The sequence below is a fragment of the Capricornis sumatraensis genome, chromosome 18 (assembly GCF_032405125.1).
Source record: "Capricornis sumatraensis isolate serow.1 chromosome 18, serow.2, whole genome shotgun sequence".
Taxonomy (NCBI): Eukaryota; Metazoa; Chordata; class Mammalia; order Artiodactyla; family Bovidae; genus Capricornis; species Capricornis sumatraensis.
This window is the reverse complement of record NC_091086.1, coordinates 38,530,319-38,555,074: the sequence shown is the minus strand read 5'-3', so window position 1 is coordinate 38,555,074 and position 24,756 is coordinate 38,530,319. Positions and strand designations below refer to the sequence as shown.

General features: G+C 37.3%; 1 protein-coding gene across 1 annotated transcript in view; it reads left to right on the top strand.

Annotated features, from left to right (window-relative positions):
* The first annotated feature begins 2,192 nt into the window (after positions 1-2,192).
* The window catches only part of CCDC152 (coiled-coil domain containing 152), a 39,253-nt gene continuing 16,689 nt past the window's right edge, over positions 2,193-24,756 (top strand). Inside the window, exons 1-2 of the mRNA XM_068990804.1 lie at positions 2,193-2,279; positions 4,199-4,304. Coding sequence (XP_068846905.1) covers positions 2,193-2,279; positions 4,199-4,304 — 193 coding nt within the window. The remainder of the gene's footprint in view (positions 2,280-4,198; positions 4,305-24,756) is intronic.

Below are 24,756 nucleotides of genomic sequence, written 5' to 3'. Positions count from 1 at the left end.
CTCAAGAGTCTTCTCCAACACCACAGTTCAAAAGCATCAATTCTTTGGCACTCAGCTTTCTTCACAGTTCAACTTTCACATCCATACGTGACCACTGGAAAAACCATAGCCTTGATTAGACTGACCTTTGTTGGCAAAGTTATGTCTCGGCTTTTGAATATGCTCTCTAGGTTGGTCATAACTTTTCTTCCAGCGAGTAAGCATCTTTTAATTTCATGGCTGCTGGCACCATCTGCAGTACTTTGGAGCCCAAAAAATAAAGTCTGACACTGTTTCCACTGTTTCCTCATCTATTTCCATGGGACCAGATGCCATGATCTTCGTTTTCTGAATGTTGAGCTTTAAGCCAACTTTTCACTCTTCACTTTCACTTTCATCAAGAGGCTTTTGAGTTCCTCTTCACTTTCTGCCATAAGGGTGGTGTCATCTGCATATCTGAGGTTATTGATATTTCTCCTGGCAATCTTCATTCCAGCTTGTGCTTCTTCCATTCCAGCGTTTCTCATGATGTACTCTGCATATAAGTTAAATAAGCAAGGTGACAATATACAGCCTTGACATATTGCTTTTCCTATTTGGAACCAGTCTGTTGTTCCATGTCCAATTCTAACCATTGTTTCCTGACCTGCATACAGATTTCTCAAGAGGCAGGTCAGGTGGTCTGGTATTCCCATCTCTTTCAGAATTTTCCACAGTTTGTTGTGATCCATACAGTCAAAGGTTTTGGCATAGTCAATAAAGCAGAAATAGATGTTTTTCTGGAACTCTCTTGCTTTTTTGATGATCCAGCAGATATTGGCAATTTGATCTCTGGTTCCTCTGCCTTTTCTAAAACCAGCTTGAACATCTGAAAGTTCATGGTTCATGTATTGCTGAAGCCTAACTTGGAGAATTTTGAGCATTACTTTACTAGCATGTGAGATGAGTGCAATTGTGCATTAGTTTGAGTATTCTTTGGCATTGCCTTTCTTTGGGATTGGAATGAAAACTGACCTTACCTCTGGAATTCTGCAGAACTGAATTCCATAGAACTGAAACTGGAACTCTTATTCTTCACTTCAGCAGTTAGTTGGTTATACCCCAAAGTATTCTTATGTAAAATAAAAGAATAGAAATACTTAGTGCTTGCTTTAAGCATATTAATTTCCTTATGTTCATTATTTATCAAACAGGTTGCCAGCTAAACAAAATAAGAAAATTAATTTTATATGTCTACTCAGGCTGCTATTAACAGAATAGTACAGGCTCAGTCGCTTAAACAACAGAAATTTATTTTCTCATAGTTCTGGAAGCTGAGAAGTCCAAAATTAAGGACATCAGTGTTGATACCTCGTGGAGACTCTCTCCTTGGGTTTCAGAGAGCAACCACCTCACTGTGTGCTCCCAGGGCCTATCCTCAGTGTGAACGTGTGGAAAGAGAACAAAATCACTCTCTTCCTCTTCTTATAAGGCCACAGTCTTATCAGATTAGGGCCACACCTTTATGATTTCATTCAACCCTAATGTTCTCCTAAATATTCTATATCCAAATATAGCCACAGTTGGGTTTAGAGCTTCAACATACGAATTTTGAAGGAGACATAGTTCAATTCCTAGCAACAAGCAGACTACCAAGAAATACAGCAAAAATTATTTGTGGCATGATAGTTAAATATTTTAAACAGTTTAAATTGAGAATACATACAAATACAAGTATCAGTCAGTTGTGTCCAGCTCTTTGCAACCCCATGGACTGTAGCCTGCCAGGCTTCTCTGTCCATGGAATTCTCCAGGCAAGAATACTGAAAATGGGTAGCTATATTTAAAAGCCATGCATCAGATTTAGTAATGCATCAGATTTTAAATGCAGTCATACTGATGGCAAAGAGCTGAGTGATGAATGGTGACATAATTTTTATGTAATAGGGACAAATAATTTCTACATATGCACATATCATTACACTCAATTTAGATTTGTTTAGAGAAAACTTGGCTAGAGGGTGTGCAGAAGAGTAGAGAAGCCTTAATTCATTTGATCGTTGTTAATAATAATGGGGGTATAATAAAAATTCTCTTGAGTGCAATGGAGCTCAAGTATTGCTGTATGAGTGGAATACAGGAACTTTAGCATTTGAACTATTATCATTATTATAGTGCTTTGTATTTTATTTGTTTGTTTGTTTTAACACTGTCTACTCTTCACTAGTTTAGATATGAATCAAAACAGCGAAGGATGTATGAAAAAGATTAGCAGTGTGAATCTTGACAAACTTATAAATGACTTTTCACAGATAGAAAAGGTATGTAAAGATATCAAACAATTGTAGAATATAAGGGAAAGTGTAACAGATTTTGTCAATGGAGGGAGTTAGGAAAAAATATACAAAAAAGAAGCAAGGTAAAAATAATGGAAATGTATTTTTTAAGCCCCTTCTCTCTCATTTTTAAAATCTGTATTTAGAATATATGTCGTCGTAAGTCATTAATACTAGTATCAGAATGTTTTGGGGGCAAGGGAGCAAACAACTGATATACTTTTGCTAAAGTTAAAGGGGAAATACATATGTATATACCCAGGATGTCCATAAACTCAAGAATGATTTAGTAAGGATTGAAGTAGATTCAATCCTCAATCTCTTACTGTTATGACTAATTTCCTTTTTAGTCTTTCCCGTTCTATCTGTTCCCTTTTCTCTTTTGCCTAAAAGCATACCTGTTTGAAGTCCCCCTCCCAAACTCTACACAAATTATATGTCAGACCATATCCTCAAGTATATATACTAGGCTTTCTGTCTCCTCTGCCTGGGAGAGGAGTAGGAATATTTGTTGAGAAATGTAAGTGGATAAATCAGATTTGGGAAGTGGATTTGTGAAATAGGAGTAGGAGGGAGAATAATCCCTACCTCTATTTTCTTTTTTTTTCTTATCATCCTTCTCTATTCCTTCTTTTCCTCTGTACAACGTAGTATTGCCATCATAAAAAAATTTTCATGATGATGGATATTTTCATATAATGAGCTTTTTTTCAACAATGGACTTGTATTTTTTTAACCAAGTGATTCTGACCAAAGTAAGAGAAGAGAGAGAAGGAAATAACACTTTGGTGGGAGAGGAACTGGTACAAAGTGTTTGGAGCTTAACTTGGGATTATCTCTCATATTCTTAGATATTTTAAATTAGAAATATTGTTCTTTTTTAATGTCATAATGGTATTGTGATTGTACTTTTGAGTCATCTCTTAGAGAGGCATGTAAATGATACTATTTATCAATGAAATAATATAGTGTCAAGGAGTTGCTTTGAGATAAATTCAGAAGTGATGAGAATAGAGAATGGATAGAAGTACAGATTACACAGGATAGGTTATGAATTGATGATTTTTGAAGGTGTTTGAAGGGTACATGGCAGTTATTACATTATTCACAAAGATATATGTTTGAGAATATTTATTCATTGACTGTAATAGCAAAAAATGGGAACAGCACAAGTCTTCCTCAATAGGGAGCTATTTAAATAAATTATATTCATGAATGAAACTCAATGCAGCTGTTAAAAAGAATGCTGCTGCTAAGTTGCTTCAGTCGTGTCCGACTCTGTGTGACCCCATAGACGGCAGCCCACCAGGCTCCCCTGTCCCTGGGATTCTCCAGGCAAGAACACTGGAGTGGGTTGCCATTTCCTTCTCCAATGCATGAAAGTGAAAAGTGAAAGTGAAGTCGCTCAGTCGTGTCCGACTCTGTGCGACCCCATGGACTACAGCCTACCAGGCTCCTCTGTCCATGGGAATGAGGTAAGACTTTTACATGCTTATATGCCATCATCTCTGAGAAAGCAGTACTAAGTGGAAAATCCAAGGTGCAGAACAGAACATAATGTGACCCTTTCCTATAGTTGTATAGTCATAAAATATTTTGGAAATATTTATAAGGAATGATTAGTTTTAGGACTGGAGGTTGAATAGTTGGAAAGAAGGGAGTTCAAATTAGGTCATATTTTTACTTTTTATAACTTTTCATAACTGTACACTTATTTTAACTTTTTATTATGTTACTCTTTAAATTAAAGATAAATTAGAAAGTTGACATTTAAAAATATGTGCCAAACTTAATTATTAGGCTTTCAGGTATTAAATGGTTTATACTTTCATATTCTTAAGTTAAAAAAAAATCAACATAGCGGCATTGATTTGGTGATAAAATGTATTCTGTTTCTTCTATAGAAAATGATAGAAGCCAGTGGGAAGAACAATATCCTGGATATGCAGTTGGAAAAAGCTAACTGTTTATTAAGAGTAATGCAAACAAAAGAGGTCACAATGAAACAAGGTTAGTTCTTTGCTACCTATAGAAACAGTCATTCTAATGAGTGTGCTTTTTGCTATAACAGTAATTTTACATTTGTAAAATATTTTTAATTCACATAGAACTTTTCAGATTATCATTTCATTTTGTCCTTAATGTAGCCCTAAAAGACTATATAGATAGGACTGATATTATTACTCCACTTTGATAATGAAGAAACATAAACAAAGGAGGGTAGTCTGTCTGCATCCAGTCAGCTAAGAAATGAAAGAAAAACGCCAATACAGTATACTAACGCATATATATGGAATTTAGAAAGATGGTAACGATAACCCTGTATGCGAGACAGCAAAAGAGACACAGTTGTATAGAACAGTCTTTTGGACTCTGTGGGAGAGGGAGAGGGTGGGATGATTTGGGAGAATGGCACTGAAACATGTATAATATCATATATGAAACGAGTCGCCAGCCCAGGTTCAACGCATGATACTGGATACTTGGGGCTGGTGCACTGGGACGACCCAGAGGGATGGTACAGGGAGGGAGGAGGGAGGGGGGTTCAGGATGGGGAACACATGTATACCTGTGGCAGATACATGGTGATGTATGGGAAAACCAATACAATATTGTAAAGTAAGTAACCTCCAATTAAAATAAATAAATTTATTAAAAAAAAAAAGAAATGGCAAATCCAAGGCTCAGTCCAGGCCTTCAAACACATGAAAAAAAGTACAGTTAAATTCCTGCCTCACAGTTACACCAGAAAAAACTTCAGATGGGTCAAAAATTTTAGTGTTAGAAAGATGCTGTCCTAGTCCCGCTCACTTCTCAGACATCCATGCCATGTGCTCTGCTCAGCTCCCAGCTGCCACCATCCCCCCTTGTGTCTACTCTGCCCCCTCTCTGTGCACCCGTTAGCCCTCAGGGAGTGTGGGAGCCTGAGCACCCAGCCTGGCATGGTGCTACTCATTGAGAAAGTGGCATTGCTCTGCAGCACAAAGGTCTGGGACTACACTCAGTTGAACAAGCTGCCTCACAACTTCACCCCAGGTCTAGGGGTGCTAGTCTTCCTGTGCAATTCATTCCTGGCATCAGGAGAACGCTAGGTACAAAGAGAGCCTGAGTTCCCTCAAGCTCAGAGACTTTTCCAGAAGTGTACGGTGAGTGGCATGCAGATGCACCTGCTCTGCACCTTCCTGTGGAAGGCCTTGCCCTGGCCCCCTGACAACCACTGTTTTCAACAGATTCCAAGCTCATCACTTGGTCTCTGTGTGCTGCAGCAATGTTGCTTGGAACTAGGAGAAGTTCCAGAAGGTACATCTGTGCCCAACGAGGAAACACTGCTGTCTCAGGAGCCCAGCTATGCCTAGGGCTCCCCTCCTACTTCTGCTACCTGCCAGTCACAGTGATACCCTCTGTGTGGGTTTCATCCATATTTCTTCTAAACCTGCATGGAGAAACCACCTGACGACCAGGAAAATCCCCCTAGATGAATGTTAGTCCTGTCCATCCCAGCCTCCCCTTTCTTGGACCAACGCTCCTTACTAATAAAGTGCTGGGCATCAGGAAAGGAAAAAAAAGAAGCCATATACATACACTTCCTTGTTATGTCAACTGAGAGGGCACATAATCCATAGCAACAAACAAAACTAGCACCAAGTTTCTAATACTATCTTATTACAAAAGGAACCAGGACTTCTTGAAGAAATGGCTGATTCTAAGACGGGGCAAGAACTCTATAAGTCTAAAGCATCTTGTAGTATCAGGAAATAAAGTACTCAGAAAGGAAAAAACTGCATAATAATGGTGTATGTCAAAGATACAGGACTCAAGTGAAAAAGTTCTCAATGACCAAAGCTGGAACAATTTGAGCAACAAAATAAAGTAGTATTAGATTAAAACCCCAGGTATATCCATGAGTACATATTCATAAAAATAAATAAATAAATAAATGGGGTGAAGAGATAAATCTCTGCAGAATTCCAAATAGCTTACGTAAATGACTTGGCCTCAAGGAAATACAGTTATAACATGGCACTCATCAGGTGTGGGCTGTGTATAGTGATTTTCTTCACTATAGTGAAACATATACTGAACGGAAAAGGGGATGATAAAGAGTAATTATATAGTGGGGAAATCTGACATACACAACTTAAGGCATGAAATCAAGGTCAGCTTGATGTCATGTTGATAGTAGGTACCCTTGATATGATGTGATGAAAATGACACTTTACTTCTATGTTCTTCCTCCCTATAACCTCATCTTATCATGAGATAAGCATCATACTCACATAGAGGGATATCTACAAAAGACCTGGCCAGTAGTCTGAAAAACTTAAATGCATCAAAAACAAGAAAGCTCTGAGAAACTGTCATAGCAAAGAGGACCTGAAGAAGACATAACAACTAAATGTAATGTGATATTGTGGGAGGAATCATAGAATAGAAAAGGATATTAGGTAAAAATTAAGAAAATCAGAGTAAAGTATCCATGCACGCTAAGTCGCTTCAGTCGTGTCTGACTCTGTGCAACCCTATAGACCGCAGCCCACCAGGCTCCTCCCTCTGTCATAAGATTCTCCAGGCAAGAATGCTGGAGTGGGTTACCATTTTCCTTCTCCAGGGGATTTTCCCGACCATTGGCAGGCAGTTTCTTTACCACCTGCGCCACCTGGGAAGCCCGAGTAAAGTTAGATTTTAGTTAATAATAATGTATCAACATTGGTTGGTTCATTAATTGTAATAAACATACTCTACTAAAGATATTAATAATAGGGGAAACTTAGCTTAGGATATTTCACAACTCTCTGTAGCATCTTCCCAAGCTTTATGTACATTTGTGCTCAGTCACTCAGTTGTGCCCGACTCTTTGCAACCCTGCAGACTGTAGCCTGCCAGGCTCCTCTGTCCATGAGATTTTCCAGGCAAGAATACTGGAGCAGGTTGTCGTTTCATACTCCAGAGGATCTTCCCAACCCAGGGATCAAACCAGCATCTCTTATAACTCCTGCATTGGCAGGCAGATTCTTTACCACTAGCACCACCTGGGAAGCCCATCTATACATCTAAAACTTTTCTGAATAATAAAGTTAATTAAAGGTCAAAAAGTGAAGCCGCAATAGAAGAGAATATAGGGAGGGGTTTTTTTAATGTTTTTAAGACTGAAGAAAGCCTTTCCAAGTGTGACATCTATCAGTGGATATCTGGTTAAATAAATTATGGTATATTTTGTAATGAACTACTATATAACTGACAAAAAGAATGAAGTACCTTTATATGATATAGCATCAGTTCAGTTCAGTTCAGTTCAGTCGCTCAGTCATGTCCGACTCCTTGCGATCCCATGAACTGCAGCACGCCAGGCCTCCCTGTCCATCACCAACTCCTGGAGTTCAGTCAAACTCACGTCCATCGACTTGGTGGTGCCATCCAGCCATCTCATCTTCTGTCATCCCCTTTTCCTCCTGCCTCCAATTCCTCCCGCCTCCAATTCCTCCCAGCATCAGAGTCTTTTCCAATGAGTCAACTCTTTGCATGATGTGGCCAAAGTACTAGAGTTTCAGCTTTAGCATCATTCCCTCCAAAGAACACCCAGGACTGATGTCCTTTAGAATGGACTGGTTGGATCTCCTTGCAGTCCAAGGGACTCTCAAGAGTCTTCTCCAACACCACAGTTCAAAACCATCAATTCTTCGGCGCTCAGCTTACTTCACAGTCCAACTCTCACATCCCTACATGACCACAGGAAAAACCATAGCCTTGACCAGACTGACCTTTGTTGGCAAAGTAATGTCTCTTTTTAATATGCTATCTAGGTTGGTCATAACTTTCAATCTCCCACATGTAGTAAATGAAAATAATAATGTACACAGCAGTGTATTACCATTTTTACAAAAATATATCTTAACGCACAAACACCCTCTCCCCTGTATGTTTGTAGATCCCTGGAAAGATAAACAATGTCCTAGTAACAGTGTTTGCTTTGAGGGGAGGGAAACTGGTTAGTTTTGGGGCAGAGATTGTCAAGATATTCACTTATCACTAAACTTGTGTTTCATGTGTGGGTATTATTTGAAAAACATAATCAAATACTTCCTTAAAAATTAGTTATACTTATTCTAAATCTAATGACCTTTTTTCTGAATAGTACACAGTAGAAGTTAAAGAACAAGTCAGAATGATCTCTTAGAAAGCAAAGTGTGTACTAATTCACTTAGGAAGGACAGACCATATATGTGACTGGACTTGTTCAAAAGTAAATCATGATATCTTTATATTTTATTTTCTTCACTTGGTATCAGATAAACAATGCCTTTGCCAGCTCCAGATGGTAACAATATTGATATTGAAGATCAAGTACTATTAAAAAAAAGCCTTTTCATGCACATTTTATTTAATATTTCCAACTGATTTATGATATAGATATTAATGCCCAAATTGCTTGTAATGGTAGAGCCTAAATTTGACCTTAAAACAATCACTGATTTACTAAATTATACAATATAAGTGATAGCTTAATGTTCTTAGCTCTAGTTTTTAAGAATTGGATATGATAGTTCTTCAAATTGTACTGTAAAATCCAACAGAAATGATGCATAGGAGAAGTTTTGCAAAGAGAATTAAAAGCTATTATTCTAAACTAATGAATGATACTCTATTTTATGGGGCTTCCCTGGTGGCTCACATTTGGTAAAGAATCCGCATGCAATGCAGGAGACCCAGGTAAAATTCCTTACTGAGCCAGTTTCCTGTTTCAAAAAATGTGTTTAGAGAGCCACCTTGTGTTCTAAATTTGAAAATACACAGTTTGGAAACATTCAGTATACTTTCAGTTTCAGGGTTCTGTTTTCAATTTGCTAATTACTGAAATAACATACTTTATGCATGCTGGATTCATGCTTTTAAAGGTGCAAGGACAAGTGATGGCAGGATCTATGCCTCCATTTTTAACTGCAGCAGCTAACAGTAATATACATGAAGTAGGTAATGTCAGTTGTCATTTAATCATCATTCTGTTACTGGGACTCAACAACAGAACAAAATGAAGGATGGTGGGAACTTTGAGTTGGTGGTAGGGGAGGTAGAGTGGGAAAAAGGAGGAGTAGAACCCTGTACTTGCATAAAGCTTTTAACTTCTACCGAATACTTTCATTTCTATTAATGTAGTTGAAGTACATGGAGACTGAGTTATAGGACCTCTAACTGAAAACGGGAAGCTTTGAACTTTCCCCTCACAGTATTGATTCTCTCATTTAGTTAATAAATACAAAAACTATTGAACACTTATGAAATAGTCATCACATTAGAAGTAGTAAGGATTATCAAATATCTTTACCTGAAAGAGTTCACTATCTAGTGGGAGAAACCATCCAACTAAAAGGTAATGTGAATAATGGATAAAAGCAATATATACAAATTGTGGGACACAGAGGAGAGAAACAGTAACAATGTTAAATATCTGTGAATGAATTTAGAAAGTATATTTTTTCATTTGGTTGTCAGAACAACCTAATATAGGAGAAAAGTACATTACCCAGAGCGTCATAGTTACAAAGTAAAGAAGAAAAAAACTCTAATCCAGTTCTTCTGATTCCAAATTTCATGGTTTCATCAGCATGTTATACAATCCCTGAGGAAGTCTTGAATTAAGTGCACAGGATTTGATATGTGAAAAACCTGTCTTCAACCCTAGACCTTCCATGTAGTGTGGAATCTTTGTTAAGTTACCAGATATCTGTGGGTGACTTCCTCCCTTTGTGAAATCAAGATTATGATGCCAACTTCTCAGCATCAGTTTGAATACTGATTATAATGTTTATAATGTACTTATGTAATGCCTGACAGGGTAAATATTCAATAATAATACTTTAATGTACCTAGACAACTTTTTATTGTTAGATAAAAGTATGTCACACTAATGCGCAGTGGCTGAATATCCACTCTGGGTCTCTAAAACTGAAAGAAACAGAATAAGGTTCAATATTTAATAGCCATTAAGCCAAGCACATAAGAACAAAATTGCCTAATCTTTCTTTTTAAAAATACTGTTACTCTTTGTGAAGTTTTCATCATTATATATTTAGCTACTACAATTGTAAACTTAAACTGGTGCAACCTGGGTTTCTCAACCTTATAGTAAAAATGTGATAGCAATAACTATCACAAAATCTTTCTCTGGCTCTATTCCTGCCCTCTTTCCAGGGCCTCTCACCTACTCAGATTAGTCTGAAGAAGTGATCCTGCGCCGATCTTGGTGGTATATTAAAGCAGTTAGAATCATTGACGTTAGTGCTGGACTGCTTTGAGTTCATGTTGTAGTTCTACCACCTACTACTTTAAAGTGTAAGTTTGGACAATTTGCTAAACTTCTATGTGTCAATTTCCTCATATGTAAAAATGAGGCAAATACTAGAATCAATGTCATAGAGTTAAAAGGGTTAAGCACTTAAAATAGCAGTGTGTTATTGTTTTCATACCACAGTTTCTCCATTTACTCCTTTCTTACCAATATAATGCCTGTCAATCAAATCACTTAAGAAATATTTATGAATTGACATTTATGGACCACAACTCTTCTAAGTAGTACAGAGAAATGGTAAACAAGACAGAAGATAGTCCCTGCTATCCTGAAGCTTACAGCCAAGGGCTGCTTAAAGTTACAGAAGTCTCCACCACTGTTGCTTGCTTCAAATGTTTAGCTGTTGCTGGTGATACCAAGAATATACATACTGAAAGCTTATTTGCACATTTCAGGCTTGATTGCACAGAATTCTCCCATTATGCAAGAAGACATTGGCACCAAAGTTGCTGATGCCTTGTAACCCAACACATTGAGTTTTTACTCTTTGTCGCTACTTCCTTGTCCTAGGACTCAGACAAGAGGACAGGTTAGAGGACAGTGAGGAAGAAAAGCATTATCTTCTCCCAAATGACACTTGCTCACCAGCTCTCACTGTATCTTTGAATAGAACTTCATGTTCCTTGACTCTCTTTCCTTGGAATGTTCTGACTCTCTTTCCTCGGAATGTTCTTTTTATGGAAAAGCCACTTGGATACATGCTTCACAGTTCTCCACACATGTCCATATGTGCCTTATTTCTAGGGCAGCTGTTGCTATAGGCACATAGAGGGAATCCCTACTTTACTGGGTTTTTCATGCCTTAGAAAACTCATAACTAAATCATAGAGTGTGTTTAACTTAAAGACTGATTTTAAAAGTGTGTATTACAAATGGCTAACAAGCACATGGTCATCTGAGTGGTCAAACAGGAGATGGCAAGAGTGACTGTCGACAATCTAGGAATCAGCTAACTAAAATGGACTGGAATGGGTGAATTTAACTCAGATGACCATTTTATCTACTACTGCGGGCAGGAATCCCTCAGAAGAAATGGAGTAGCCATCATGGTCAACAAAAGAGTCCGAAATGAAGTACTTGGATGCAATCTCAAAAACGACAGAATGATCTCTGTTTCTTTCCAAGGCAAACCATTCAGTATCACGGTAATCCAAATCTATGCCCCAACCAGTAACACTAACAAAGCTGAAGTTGAACAGTTCTATGAAGACCTAAAGACCTTTTAGAACTAACACCCAAAAGAGATGTCCTTTTCATTATAGGGGACTGGAATGCAAAAGTAGGAAGTCAAGAAAAACCTGAGGTAACAGGCAAATTTGGCCTTGGAATGTGGAATGAAGCAGGGCAAAAACTAATAGAGTTTTGCCAAGAAAATGCACTGGTCATAGCAAACACCCTCTTCCAACAACACAAGAGAAGACTCTACACATGGACATAACCACAGGGTCAACACTGAAATCAGATTGATTATATTCTTTGCAGCCACAGATGGAGAAGCTCTATACAGTCAAGAAAAACAAGACCAGGAGCTGCTGTGGCTCAGATAACGAACTCCTTATTACCAAATTCAGACTTAAATTGAAGAAAGTAGGGAAAACCGCTAGACCATTCAGGTGTGACCTAAATCAAGTCCCTTATGATTATACAGTAGAAGTGAGAAGTAGATTTAAGGGACTAGATCTGATAGATAGAGTGCCTGATGAACTATGGAATGAGGTTCGTGACATTGTTCAGGAGACAGGGATCAAGACCATCCCAATGGAAAGGAAATGCAAAAAAGCAAAATGGCTGTCTGGGGAGGCCTTACAAATAGCTGTGAAAAGAAGAGAAGTGAAAAGCAAAGGAGAAAAGGAAAGATATACCCATTTAAATGCAGAGTTCCAAAGAATAGCAAGAAGAGATAAGAAAGCCTTCTTCAGCGATCAGTGCATAGAAATAGAGGAAAAGAACAGAATGGGAAAGACTCGAGATCTCTTCAAGAAAATTAGAGATACCAAGGGAACATTTCATGCAAAGATGGGCTCGATAAAGGACAGAAATGGTATGGACCTAACAGAAGCAGAAGATATTAAGAAGAGGTGGCAAGACTACACAAAACTGTACTAAAAAGATCTCCATGACCAAGATAATCATGATGGTGTGATCACTCACCTAGAGCCAGATATCCTGGAATGTGAAGTCAAGTGGGCCTTAGAAAGCATCACTACAAACAAAGCTAGTGGAGGTGATGGAATTCCAGTTGAGCTGTTTCAAATCCTGAAAGATGATGCTGTGAAAGTGCTGCACTCAATATGCCAACAAATTTGGAAAACTCAGCAGTGGCCACAGGACTGGAAAAGGTCTGTTTTCATTCCAATCCCAAAGAAAGGCAAAAGAATGCTCAAACTACTGCATAATTGCACTCATCTCACACGCTAGTAAAGTAATGCTCAAAATTCTCCAAGCCAGGCTTCAGCAATACGTGAACCGTGAACTCCCTGATGTTCAAGCTGGTTTTAGAAAAGGCAAAGGAACCAGAAATAAAATTGCCAACATCTGCTGGATCATGGCAAAAGCAAGAGAGTTCCAGAAAAACATCTATTTCTGCTTTATTGACTATGCCAAAGCCTTTGATTGTGTGGATCACAATAAACTGTGGAAAATTCTGAAAGAGATGGGAATACCAGACCACCTGACCTGCCTCTTGAGAAACCTATATGCAGTTCAGGAAACAACAGTTAGAACTGGACATGGAACAACAGACTGGTTCCAAATAGGAAAAGGAGTACATCAAGGCTGTATATTGTCACCCTGCTTATTTAACTTATATGAAGAGTACATCATGAGAAATGCTGGGCTGGAAGAAGCACAAACTGGAATCAAGATTGCTGGGAGAAATATCAATAACCTCAGATATGCAGATGACACCACCCTTATGGCAGAAAGTGAAGAGGAACTAAAAAGCCTCTTGATGAAAGTGAAAGAGGAGAGTGAAAAAGTTGGCTTAAAGTTCAACATTCAGAAAACTAAGATCATGGCATCCGGTCCCATCACTTCATGGGAAATAGATGGGGAAACAGTAGAAACAGTGTCAGACTTTATTTTTCTGGGCTCCAAAATCACTGCAGATGGTGATTGTAGCCATGAAATTAAAAGATGCTTACTCCTTGGAGGGAAAGTTATGACCAACCTAGATAGCCTATTGAAAAGCAGAGACATTACTTTGCCAACAAAGGTCCATCTAGTCAAGGCTGTGGTTTTTCCAGTGGTCATGTATGGATGTGAGAGTTGGACTGTGAAGAAGGCTGAGCACCAAAGAATTGATGCTTTTGAGCTGTGGTGTTGGAGAAGACTCTTGAGAGTCCCTTGGACTGCAAGGAGATCCAACCAGTCCATTCTGAAGGAGATCAGCCCTGGGATTTCTTTGGAAGGAATGATGCTAAAGCTGAAAGTCCAGTACTTTGGCCACCTCATGCGAAGAGTTGACTCTTTGGAAAAGACTCTGATTCTGGGAGGGGTTGGGGGCAGGAGGAGAAGGGGACGACAGAGGATGAGATGGCTGGATGGCATCACCGACTCAATGCACGGGAGTCTGAGTGAAATCCGGGAGTTGGTGATGGACAGGGAGGCCTGTCGTGCTGTGATTCATGGGGTCACAAAGAGTCGGACATGGCTGAGCGACTGAACTGAACAAGCACATGAAAAGATACTTAACATCACTCATTATTAAGAGAAATACAAATCAAAACTACAATCAGATACCACCTCACACCAGTCAGAATGGCCATCATGAAAAAATCTACCAATAAATGCTGGAGAGGGTGTGGAGAAAAGGGAACACTCTTGCATTGCTGGTGGGAATGTAACTGATACAACCGCTATGGAAGATGGTATGGAGATTCCTTAAAAAGCTAGGAATAAAACCAGCATATGACCCAGCAATCCCACTCCTAGGCATGTACCCTAAGGAAAAAAATTGAAAAAGACACATGTACCCCAGTGTTCATTGCAGCACTATTTACAATAGCTAGAACATGGAAGCAACCTAGATGTTCATCTACTGATGAAAGAATAAAGAGGCTGTGGTACATGTATATAGTGGAATACTACTCAGTCATAAAAAGGAACACATTTGAGTCAGTTCTAATGAGGTGGACAAACCTAGTGCCTATCATACAAAGTGAGTCAGAAAGAGAAATATAAATATTGTATATTGACACATATATATATGGAATCTAAAAAGATGGCTTTGATGAATTTATTTTCAGGACAGCAATGGAGAAACAGAAATAGAGAACAAACCTATGGACATAGAGGAGGGAAGGAGTGAGAAGGGGAGGTGTATGAAGAAAATAAAATGGAAATTTACAATACCATATGTAAAACAGATAGCCAATGGGAATTTGCTGTATGACTCAGGGAATTCAAACAAGGGCTCTGTGACAGGCTGAAGGGCAGTATGGGGAGGGAGATGGAAGGGAGGCTCAGGAGGGAGGGGACATGTGTGTACCAATGGCTGGCCCTTGTTGATGTGTGACAGAAAACCACAAAATTCTATAAAGCAATTACCCTTCAATGTAAAAAAAAAAAGTGTGTATTATATAACTAATTTTGAGATACCTGGTTGCTTTATTAAGTCTCATAATTGTCAATTAAATATTATTTTAAGTATTTTTTAACTTTGAGATAATAATTCCAAAATGAAAGTAAATATTCAAATAGGTTTATCTTTTATGTTTTAGAATGTGCTACTCTTCATGATATGATAAAAGGGCTACAGCATACCATTGAATATCAACATAATTTGAAGGGTAAGTTAGAAAAAAAGTAAAATCTAAAAAAAAAAATATGGTTGTATTTAAGCATCTTTAAGAATAGAAAGTTTTTACATTGCTGACAGTAATCTTCTCTTAATCTGATCTTGTTAAATTTATCAGCTAAGAGCAGGATTCCTTACTATTCAATAATATCTTCCTAAAATATTGTAAAATAAGAAAGGTCATGCTGAATAGAACAATTCAGTCATATTCTGATAAGAACATCAGGGTTTTATAGTTGATTATAATAATTCTCTTTATTACTTTAGAAAGGTTAGAAGTATATGTATTCTCAGAAGTATTCTTGGTCTTTAACCTTGTGTTCAGTTTTAAAGGATGGGTATTATAAGTAATTACATCATTCTATTCAAACTTCAGAGATAGTTTACTATTTGATTTCTGTCATTAAGTAAGGTTTTATTTGTGTAAATGAAGCCAACATCTTCAGCTTGTCTTACTTGGATAGTCATGCTAAGCCAATAGGCCACCATTGACAAAACAAGACAACCGAGTGTTTTGTCTTGCTTTAATTTAGCTACAGTGCAACGTTAGTGGCATTTTCCTCTACTATAATTAATTAATAAGTCACTCAGTCGTGTCCCATTCTTTGGGACCCCATGACCATACAGTCCATGGAATTCTCCAGGCCAGAATACTGGAGTGGGTAGACTTTCCCTTCTCCAGGGGATCTTCCCAACCCAGGGATTGAACCCAGGTCTGCTGCATTGCAGGTAGATTCTTCACCAGCTGAGCCACCAGGGAAGCCCAAGAATACTGGAGTGGGTAGCCTATCCCTTCTCCTAGGATCTTCCTCTACTATATTAGAGTTTAAACTAAATTGCCTCCAAGGTCTCATAAAACTGACACCAAACAATAAGAATTTTTTCTCTTAGTCCTCTGCTTTTCTCATAATGAAACTACTTTACATATATAGGGGAGATACAATACTGACCTTATATGGTATTTATTTGATTTCATGTGTTATTCCTTATAGTCTTTTAAGAATTACTATTAGTTCTTACTTTTCCCCCATTGCTTTACCTTAAAATATTTCCTCGAGTGTTAATGAAACAAATATAGAAATTGGATCAGAAGACTTCATACTTACACTGCCCAACAGCTTCTGCAGTACATAAGGATTCATTTCCATGTTGATACACCACTAAGAGCTGTTCTGGAGATCAGGAAGGGTAGTAGACAGAGAATCATACCATCTCCAATATCTTTTTTAAAATTTTTTCCTGCAGATGTCTGATCATGGTATGTCCCATAGGTTTTTGCTTGACTTAGTTCTAGCATCCTGCTCATTTTTTTCCCCAGTATTTGATCTCTATCCCACACCTGGTTTGGGCTTTCATTTTTCCATCTCAGTGCCAAGGGCTCAGAACAGCTTTTCCTTTCTCTGACTAAATATGACATCTAGCTGCATTTTTTTTAATGTATCTGTTCATAATCCTTTACAGGATTCAACTCTTTCCAGGAGTTTAACTCTTTCCAGGATTTTGTTCAAATAAAACATCTACCAGAGATTAACATTAAATACTTTGAAGTTCCAGAAAGTTGATTATAATTATAAACATGTTAAACATATTACTTTATAAGAGGTTATCAAATATAGACCAATAGTCAAGAATATTATATTTTCACAGATATGGTAGTACAGATCTTTTAATAATCCATTTCTGAAAAATGGATATCTTATGCTGCCTCTCAGAAAGAAATAGTGATTCACTGATTTCATTTGTCCAGTGCTCCTACAGGTTTTGACCATCATGATAGATGTGAACTACCTGTCTTTCTTCTCTTTGATCTGTTTGATTCTCAAGACTGTATGGATAATTTGCTTATCAAGGTTACAGTGGTTGTAAATGTCTGCCTCTCCAGAAGCTATTTCCTTTTCTTAACATAAACCTGACTTTTTTTTTCTAAGATTCATTTTTAATCCACGTGATCATATGCCTCAGGAGAAGCTAGTTACACCCCAATTCCAAGGGAGGGCTTCTGAAATATTTTCCTCTCTTCCAAAAAACTGTTCTGATTGTTGTTAAGTCTGCATATAATGCCTGAAATTGATGCAAACTGTTTGCTTTCAACCTGAAAGTGATGACAACATTGAGGAGAGCAGCAAGAAAAGACTAAAAGGACATGGTGTCTTAACTGCATTATTGAGTTACTGAATCAGTTGCCCTCTAAGCTTGAGTTTCTTCAGCCACTATGAGAGAAATGATACCTCCCTCTACTCTCATCCATCAGTCTTTTCAGTAGGTGCTTATGGGCTGTGTAAAAGATGATCCACTGAGATGCAGAAAGAAAAAACACAATTCCTATTAATGCTTATTTTTTATTAACAGTAGTCAGTCATGTACTGGAGAAGGAAATGGCAACCCACTCCAGTACTCTTGCCTGGAAAATCCCACAGACGGAGGAACCTGGTAGGCTGCAGTCCATGGGGTCGTGAAGAGCTGGACATGACTGAGTGACTTCACTTTCACTTTTCACTTTAATGCATTGGAGAAGGAAATGATAACCCACTCCAGTATTCTTGCCTGGAGAACCCCAGGGACAGAGGAGCCTGGTGGGCTGCAGTCTATGGGGTAGCACAGTCAGACATGACTGAAGCAACTTAGCAGCAGTAGCAATGGCATCCCAGTCCAGTACTCTTGCCTGGAAATTCCCATGGACGGAGGAGCCTGGTGGGCTGCAGTCTATGGGGTCGCGAAGAGTCGGACACAACTGAGTGACTTTCCCTTTCACTTTTCACTTTCCTGCATTGGAGAAGGAAATGGCAACCCACTCCAGTGTTCTTGCATGGAGAATCCCAGGGATGGGGGGAGCCTGGTTGGCTGCTGTCTATGGGGTCACACAGAGTCGGACACGACGGAAGTGACTTAGCAGCAGTAGCAGTAGCAGCAGCAGCAGTCAGTCATGTATGGATGTGAGAGTTGGACTATAAAGAAAGCTGAGTGCAGAAGAATTGATGCTTTTTAACTGTGGTGTTGGAGAAAACTCTTGAGAGTCCCTTGAACTGCAAGGAGATTCAACCAGTCCATCCTAAAGGAGATCAGTCCTGGGTGTTCATTGGAAGGACTGATGCTGAAGCTGAAACTCCAGTACTTTGGCCACCTGATATGAAGAGCTGACTCATTGGAAAAGACCCTGATGCTGGGAAAGATTGAAGGCGGTAGAAGAAGGGGACAACAGAGAAAGACGGTTGGATGGCTTCACCGACTCGATGGACATGAGTTTGCGTAAACTCCGGGAGTTGCTGATGGACAGGGAGGCCGGGCGTGCTGCAGTCCATGGGGCTGCAAAGAGTCAGACATGACTGAGCGACTGTATATATTCTGAGGAAAATTTAATAATGGAATGTTATTCTTTATTCTTTCTGCATATCAGTTATATATCATTTATGACACACAAGAGTCTTCTTCTCCCAAGGAGAGTGAGAGTTCTAAAACTAAACAGTTGCATCTTTATTTATTCTCTTAGTGTACTAATATGTAGTACAGTCTACATGGACCTGCTTAAGAGGATTTATATATTAGCTACTTACAATCAAAATAATCCTTTCAAACTGGACAGTAGCTTTAAGAAATAAAATATGTTTGACAATAATACTAATAATGCAAGCAAAAATCAGCAATAAAAAAGTAGCAGAGCTGTCACTTCAACCCTTGTACAAGTTCAGACACATTAAAAAGTTTAAAAATAATGAAAAACTATCATAACTGATGAAATGGTCAGCCAATGGTGGCCAAGTGTAACTGCCTTTGAAAAAATTAATCTCTAGCAGGACTGTTTCCAAATGAATATTTAGAAATGGTTCCATCATTAAGTGATTGGGGGCCAAAAATGTGTCAACTTTAAATATTCTTACTTGCGTATTAAACTTGGCATAGAAAGCTAAATTCAATTTAAAATTCTTCAAACGATGTAACAATGATTCTCAACCCTTTGTTAAATGTTTGTTTTCAAAAATCTTTTGAGAGGCTTATAACAACATCAAGGAAGATGGATTTGATAGAATTTCAAAAACAAATCACTTTTGCATAATCAGTGTTTGGGACTGAAAAATGAGTACAGTTGGCCCTTCATATCTGCAGGTCCTGCATCCATGGATGCAACCAACCTAGACTGAAAATACTTGAAAGAAAATTCAGAAAGTTTCAAAAAAGCAAAACTTGAATTTGCCAAGGGCTAGTAACTATTAATGGCAGAAAGCAAAGAGGAACTAAAGAGCGTCTTGATGAAGATGAAAGAAGAGAATGAAAAAGCTGGCTTAAAACTCAGTATTAAAGAAACTAAGATCATGGCATCCAGTTCCATCCCTTCATGGCAAATAGAAGGGGAAAACGTGGAAGCAGTGACAGATTTCCTCTTCTTGGGCTCTAAAATCACTGAGTATGGTGACTGCAGCCATGAAATTAGAAGATGACTGCTTCTTGGGAAGAAATCTATGACCAACCTAGACAGTGTATTAAAAAGCAGAGACATCACTTTGCTGACAAAGGTCCATCTAGTCAAAGCTTTGGTTTTTCCAGTAGTCATGTACAGATGTGAGAGCTGGACCATAAAGAAGGCAGAGCACCAAAGAATTGATGCTTTCTAACTGTGGTGCTGGAGAAGACTCTTGAGAGTCCCTTGGACAGCAAAGAGATCAAACCAGTCAATCCTAAAGGAAATCAAGACTAAATATTCATTGGAAGGACTGATGCTGAATGATTTGGCCACCTGATGCGAACAGCTTACTCTTTGGAAAAGACCCTGATGTTGGTAAAGATTGAAGGCAGGAAAAGAGGGCAATAGAGGATGAGATGATTAGAGGGCATCATTGATTCAATGGACATGAACTTGGGCAAAGTCCACAAGATGGTGAGGGACAGGAAGCCCTGGCATGCGGCAGTCCATGGGATTGCCAAGAGTTGGACATGACTTGGTGACTGGCAACAACAAAAGTAACTATTTACATCGTATTTATAACTATTCACATAGCACTTACATTGTATTAGGTGTTATAAGTAATCTAGAGATAAAAAAATATTGAAAAGATATACAGGATGTGCATAGGTTATATGCAAATACTACACCATTTTATGTAAGGGGCTTGAGTATATCCATGAATTTTGGTACCCACAGCGGTCCTGGAACTAATCTCCAGTGGAAACCCAAGGATGACTGTGTTGTGATTTAGTAAGTGCAGCCAGTGATGCATTTGAACCATCAAATCCAAGTATCAAGACAGCCTGAATATTTAAAAAATTTTCATAATCAAAGAATTAAATCAACATTGTAAAAGCTACTGATGCATTTCCAGTGGCGTTATCTCACTAAAATTTATTAACAATAATAGTGAGTCAATAATTTTAAAGTTTCATAACAGTGCTTTAAATAATACATAGAATAAATTCGCATTTTTCCTCTTTAGTTCACCTTCTTAACTTCTACTTGTATCCATTTTAAGAATTATAGTAATACAGTATACAGTAATAAAGTGATATATATATAATTTATAAATAACTAGATAAGAATTAGGGTGTACATTCTCATTATTTTCATTAACAGGGCACACAATTATGAGAGTTTGGAGACTATTAGTTTAGAACACTTTATCTGTTTGTCACTACTTTTTAGATTTTGTGATTTTGTTATTTATGTTGGCCTGCCTATTCCCTCCTAATATTTACCAGTTACATGTGAGACAGTGGATGATCCCTCTTACCATTCCATGATGGTTCAGTGGTAAAGAATCTGGCTGCCGATGCAGGAGACTCAGGTTTGATCCCTAGGTCAGGTAGATCCCCTGGAGAAGGAAATGGCAACCCACTCCAGTATTCTTGCCTAGAGAATCCTATGGACAGAGGAGCCTGGTGGGCTATAGTCCATGGGGTTGCAAAGAGTCAGACATGACTTAGCAACTAAACAACAACAAACCATCTATGGCAATAGCATTGGAATTTTGTAACTTAAGGGAAAACTTGAGTCTCTCATTCTCATGAGTGATTGGATGATTAAGTTAAATATATTTTCTGAGATGTTCTCATTGTCAAGGACCAAAGAAGCTCTTCATTTATTACTGATAACCTGACACAGAAAAGGAAAGTCATGAAACAATATTTAATGACATCTGTTATGCCGTCTAATTAGGCTGGAGAAAGGCAAGGGCCCATTGTGTAGATTATGCAAGAGTGTTGGCAGCCCTTTATACTATGAGCCTTTGTTTTCTTGCTGCTTCATTACCCTATCCTCTGCTTCCCAATTTGGTCTTTATACTTCAAAGAATGAATTCATTCTATCTTTGAAGTAATATGTGTTTGGAGTTCAGGATATGAACATAAAATAGAATATGGTTCATCACAAGATATCATAAATGATAGGAATATTTTTATATTGTTTCTTATATTATTGTAAGTACATTATTCTATATTCTACTTTAGGAGAATCTCAGTAATTCACTATATGAGAGATAGTGACATTATACCTGCTAACTTATCATCAGTGATTATTACTGCCTAGGCAAAGAAAACAAGATTCAGAGTCTTTTTTCCACTAGTGGAGAATTATTGTGATATAACCAGCTCTAGATCAATTGAATTTTAGGAATTTAAACACATGGGCAGTGAAAAGAGAAAAAAAATATAGACGTGAAATCAGCCGAAAATATAGAGCACCTCCGAAATCAGTAGAATTCAAACATATTTGTCAATTTTTCTCTAAATAATTTATTACAACTTAATATTGCTTTTTTCCTGTCTGAACTGAGCCTGAATAACTTAAATTTACTTGAGCCCTTATACTCTAAAAGAGTGGATTTAAGGAAGACATTGTTATGGACAGTGCAGCTTTACTGTATAAAATTGTGCTAAACAAAATGATGTAGTCCAAATTGATCACTGATCAGTATGTTTTGAAAAGAACAAAAGCAATATTCAGTGTTATTCTATAAAAGAGTTGTATAAGAAACAGCTAATCCATGATCAACTACTAAAGAAAAAAATAATGCTTACATGAAAATTAGTTTGAAAAATGTAGAAATACTTCTTTCAACATAATTGTGAGAAAGACCTTCTTAAAATAATCAGACTTGTTAGCTTATAGTATATCTTTTGAAGAATGCTATCATATTTATATAAGCATGTTCTAAGTATGGGGAAATGACTTCTTATGAATATATACTGTAGAATCTTCATTATTTAAAAATTTCCACCTTCCAAGAGAGATTTCCTAAAGGAACATTAAAAGGAAGGTAAAGAACAAAACCTATAAATATTTGTGGCCACCAGAATAATTTTCAGGGCACAGTGCAAAGTGAAAATGTGGAGCCCATGTTCAAAAATCAGGAAAAAAAAATAACATTAAAGGTTCTGAAATTTGTTGTTTAATATCGCTCTCAGTGAAAAATGCTTTTAATTTTAATTATGAGCATGAATTTTACTATTCATCTTTCTATTGTACAAACTAGTTTTAAATCAAAGAACACAACTCATATGTGGAAGTACAGAAGTACACAATTAATACTTCATAATTTATACATGTATATCTATTTCATTCTTACCAGAATAGTGGAAATGCTGCACAAAACTAACTCAACCATTTTTCATTCATTTTAATTCTTGAGACTTGCACATTCTACCAACACTCTCTACCTTCTGCTTACTCATGAGTAAAAAAAAGACTGAAATGAAAAATAACTATGAATTTCCTATTTTTCCCTTTTGTTCCATGTCATCATTTTTTATTTGGCTAATAGAGAGAAGTAACAGAAGTAGTAATAAAGGATATGATAGAGTTGCTTGGTCATTCATGTTTCTTAGAAGACCATTTCCTTCTTTCTGGATTTAAAGCAAAGTCTAGCTCAGGTTAGAGAGCAATTCCTTGTCAAATATCAGGACCGGGTGGACTCTACAGTGATCAAGATGCTATTTGAATTTATCTCTACTCCAGCCAGTGCAGCAAGAGCCTTATACCTTAAAGAAGTAGCCTTAAGGAAGTAGAGATATGTGTTTGAAAATCTAATGTAAAATCTGGGAAGATGATGAAAAAGAGCAGTGCCAACAATAATAATATAACATGAATTATAATAATAATATAACATGGATTATACTACAGATGAAAGCCAACAAAAAGCCAACTGAGGTGCAGTATAAAATATTGAGGAGGTTAGCTATTTCTTCAGTGATGACTTTAATGCATAGGTAAGTTATGTGCTTCTGTTCAGCATAATTATAGATATGCCAAAGCTAGATACTAACATAATATTTAGATGGGTTGATCAATATTTCTTGTAGAGGGAAGGCTTAACATCATTAAAATGTCATTTTCCTGAATTTAATATACACATTTCACATAGTTTAAATTAAAATATTAAATTTAGGGGTAAAGGAGAAGATTGCATAAGCTAATCTTACAGTTCATTTGACAGAAGAAACAAACAAAAACAGAAAGTATGAAAAATAAGAAGAATGTAAAGGAGGAGGACTTCCACTACCAGAAAACAGTGTGCTCTGAAGCCATTGTAATGAAATCAATATGGTATTGGCATAAAAAGTGAAAAATACATCCATGGAAAGAATGATCTAGATTCTAGAAACAAGCCCCAATATTTGCTAACTTAATGTATGATGCAAGGAATATTTCAATTTATTGAAAAAGAATGATATTTTAAAGTATGGTACTGGCACAACTAGCTTACCATCTGGAAAGTTTTCCAACCATATCAAAAATAAATTCCAGATGGATTTAAAAAAAAAACAAGAACAATAGAAACTTAAAATCCAGGAAAAGCATATAACCTGGAGCTGAGGGATATCATCTTAACCAATCTGAGAACCTCAGTTACTATATAAAGAAAAAAAAAAAAAAAAGACCTAGCACACCTTGTTAACAACAATGCAACAAAAGTATAAAAACAACAATGTAAAAAAGAACTCTGCATGTTACGTGTAAAACAAAAGTCAAAAAGCAAATAATTTATTTGAAATAAAATTGCTTTCAAATACCAACGTAGTTTATATCTACAATACAAAGAGCTCTACAGATTGATCAGCAGGAACAAAGAGAATTTTTAAATGGGCATGTTTAATGTCTGGCTCAAGTACAGATCCTTGCTCTGTTTCAAACCCTCACCACACACTAAATCAGGACTGACTTTTTCCTGATCTAAGTATATCTGATTTTCCTTAAAACACCTAGTGGTTAACAAGAGTGAATATAGAAAAATGTGAAGCACCCCTCCTTCTCCATCATGCCTTATCAAGAGAAGAGTTTTGGTTTAAAAAAAAAAGTCAGAATTATGATAGGTATGAAATAATAGGGGAAATTGAAG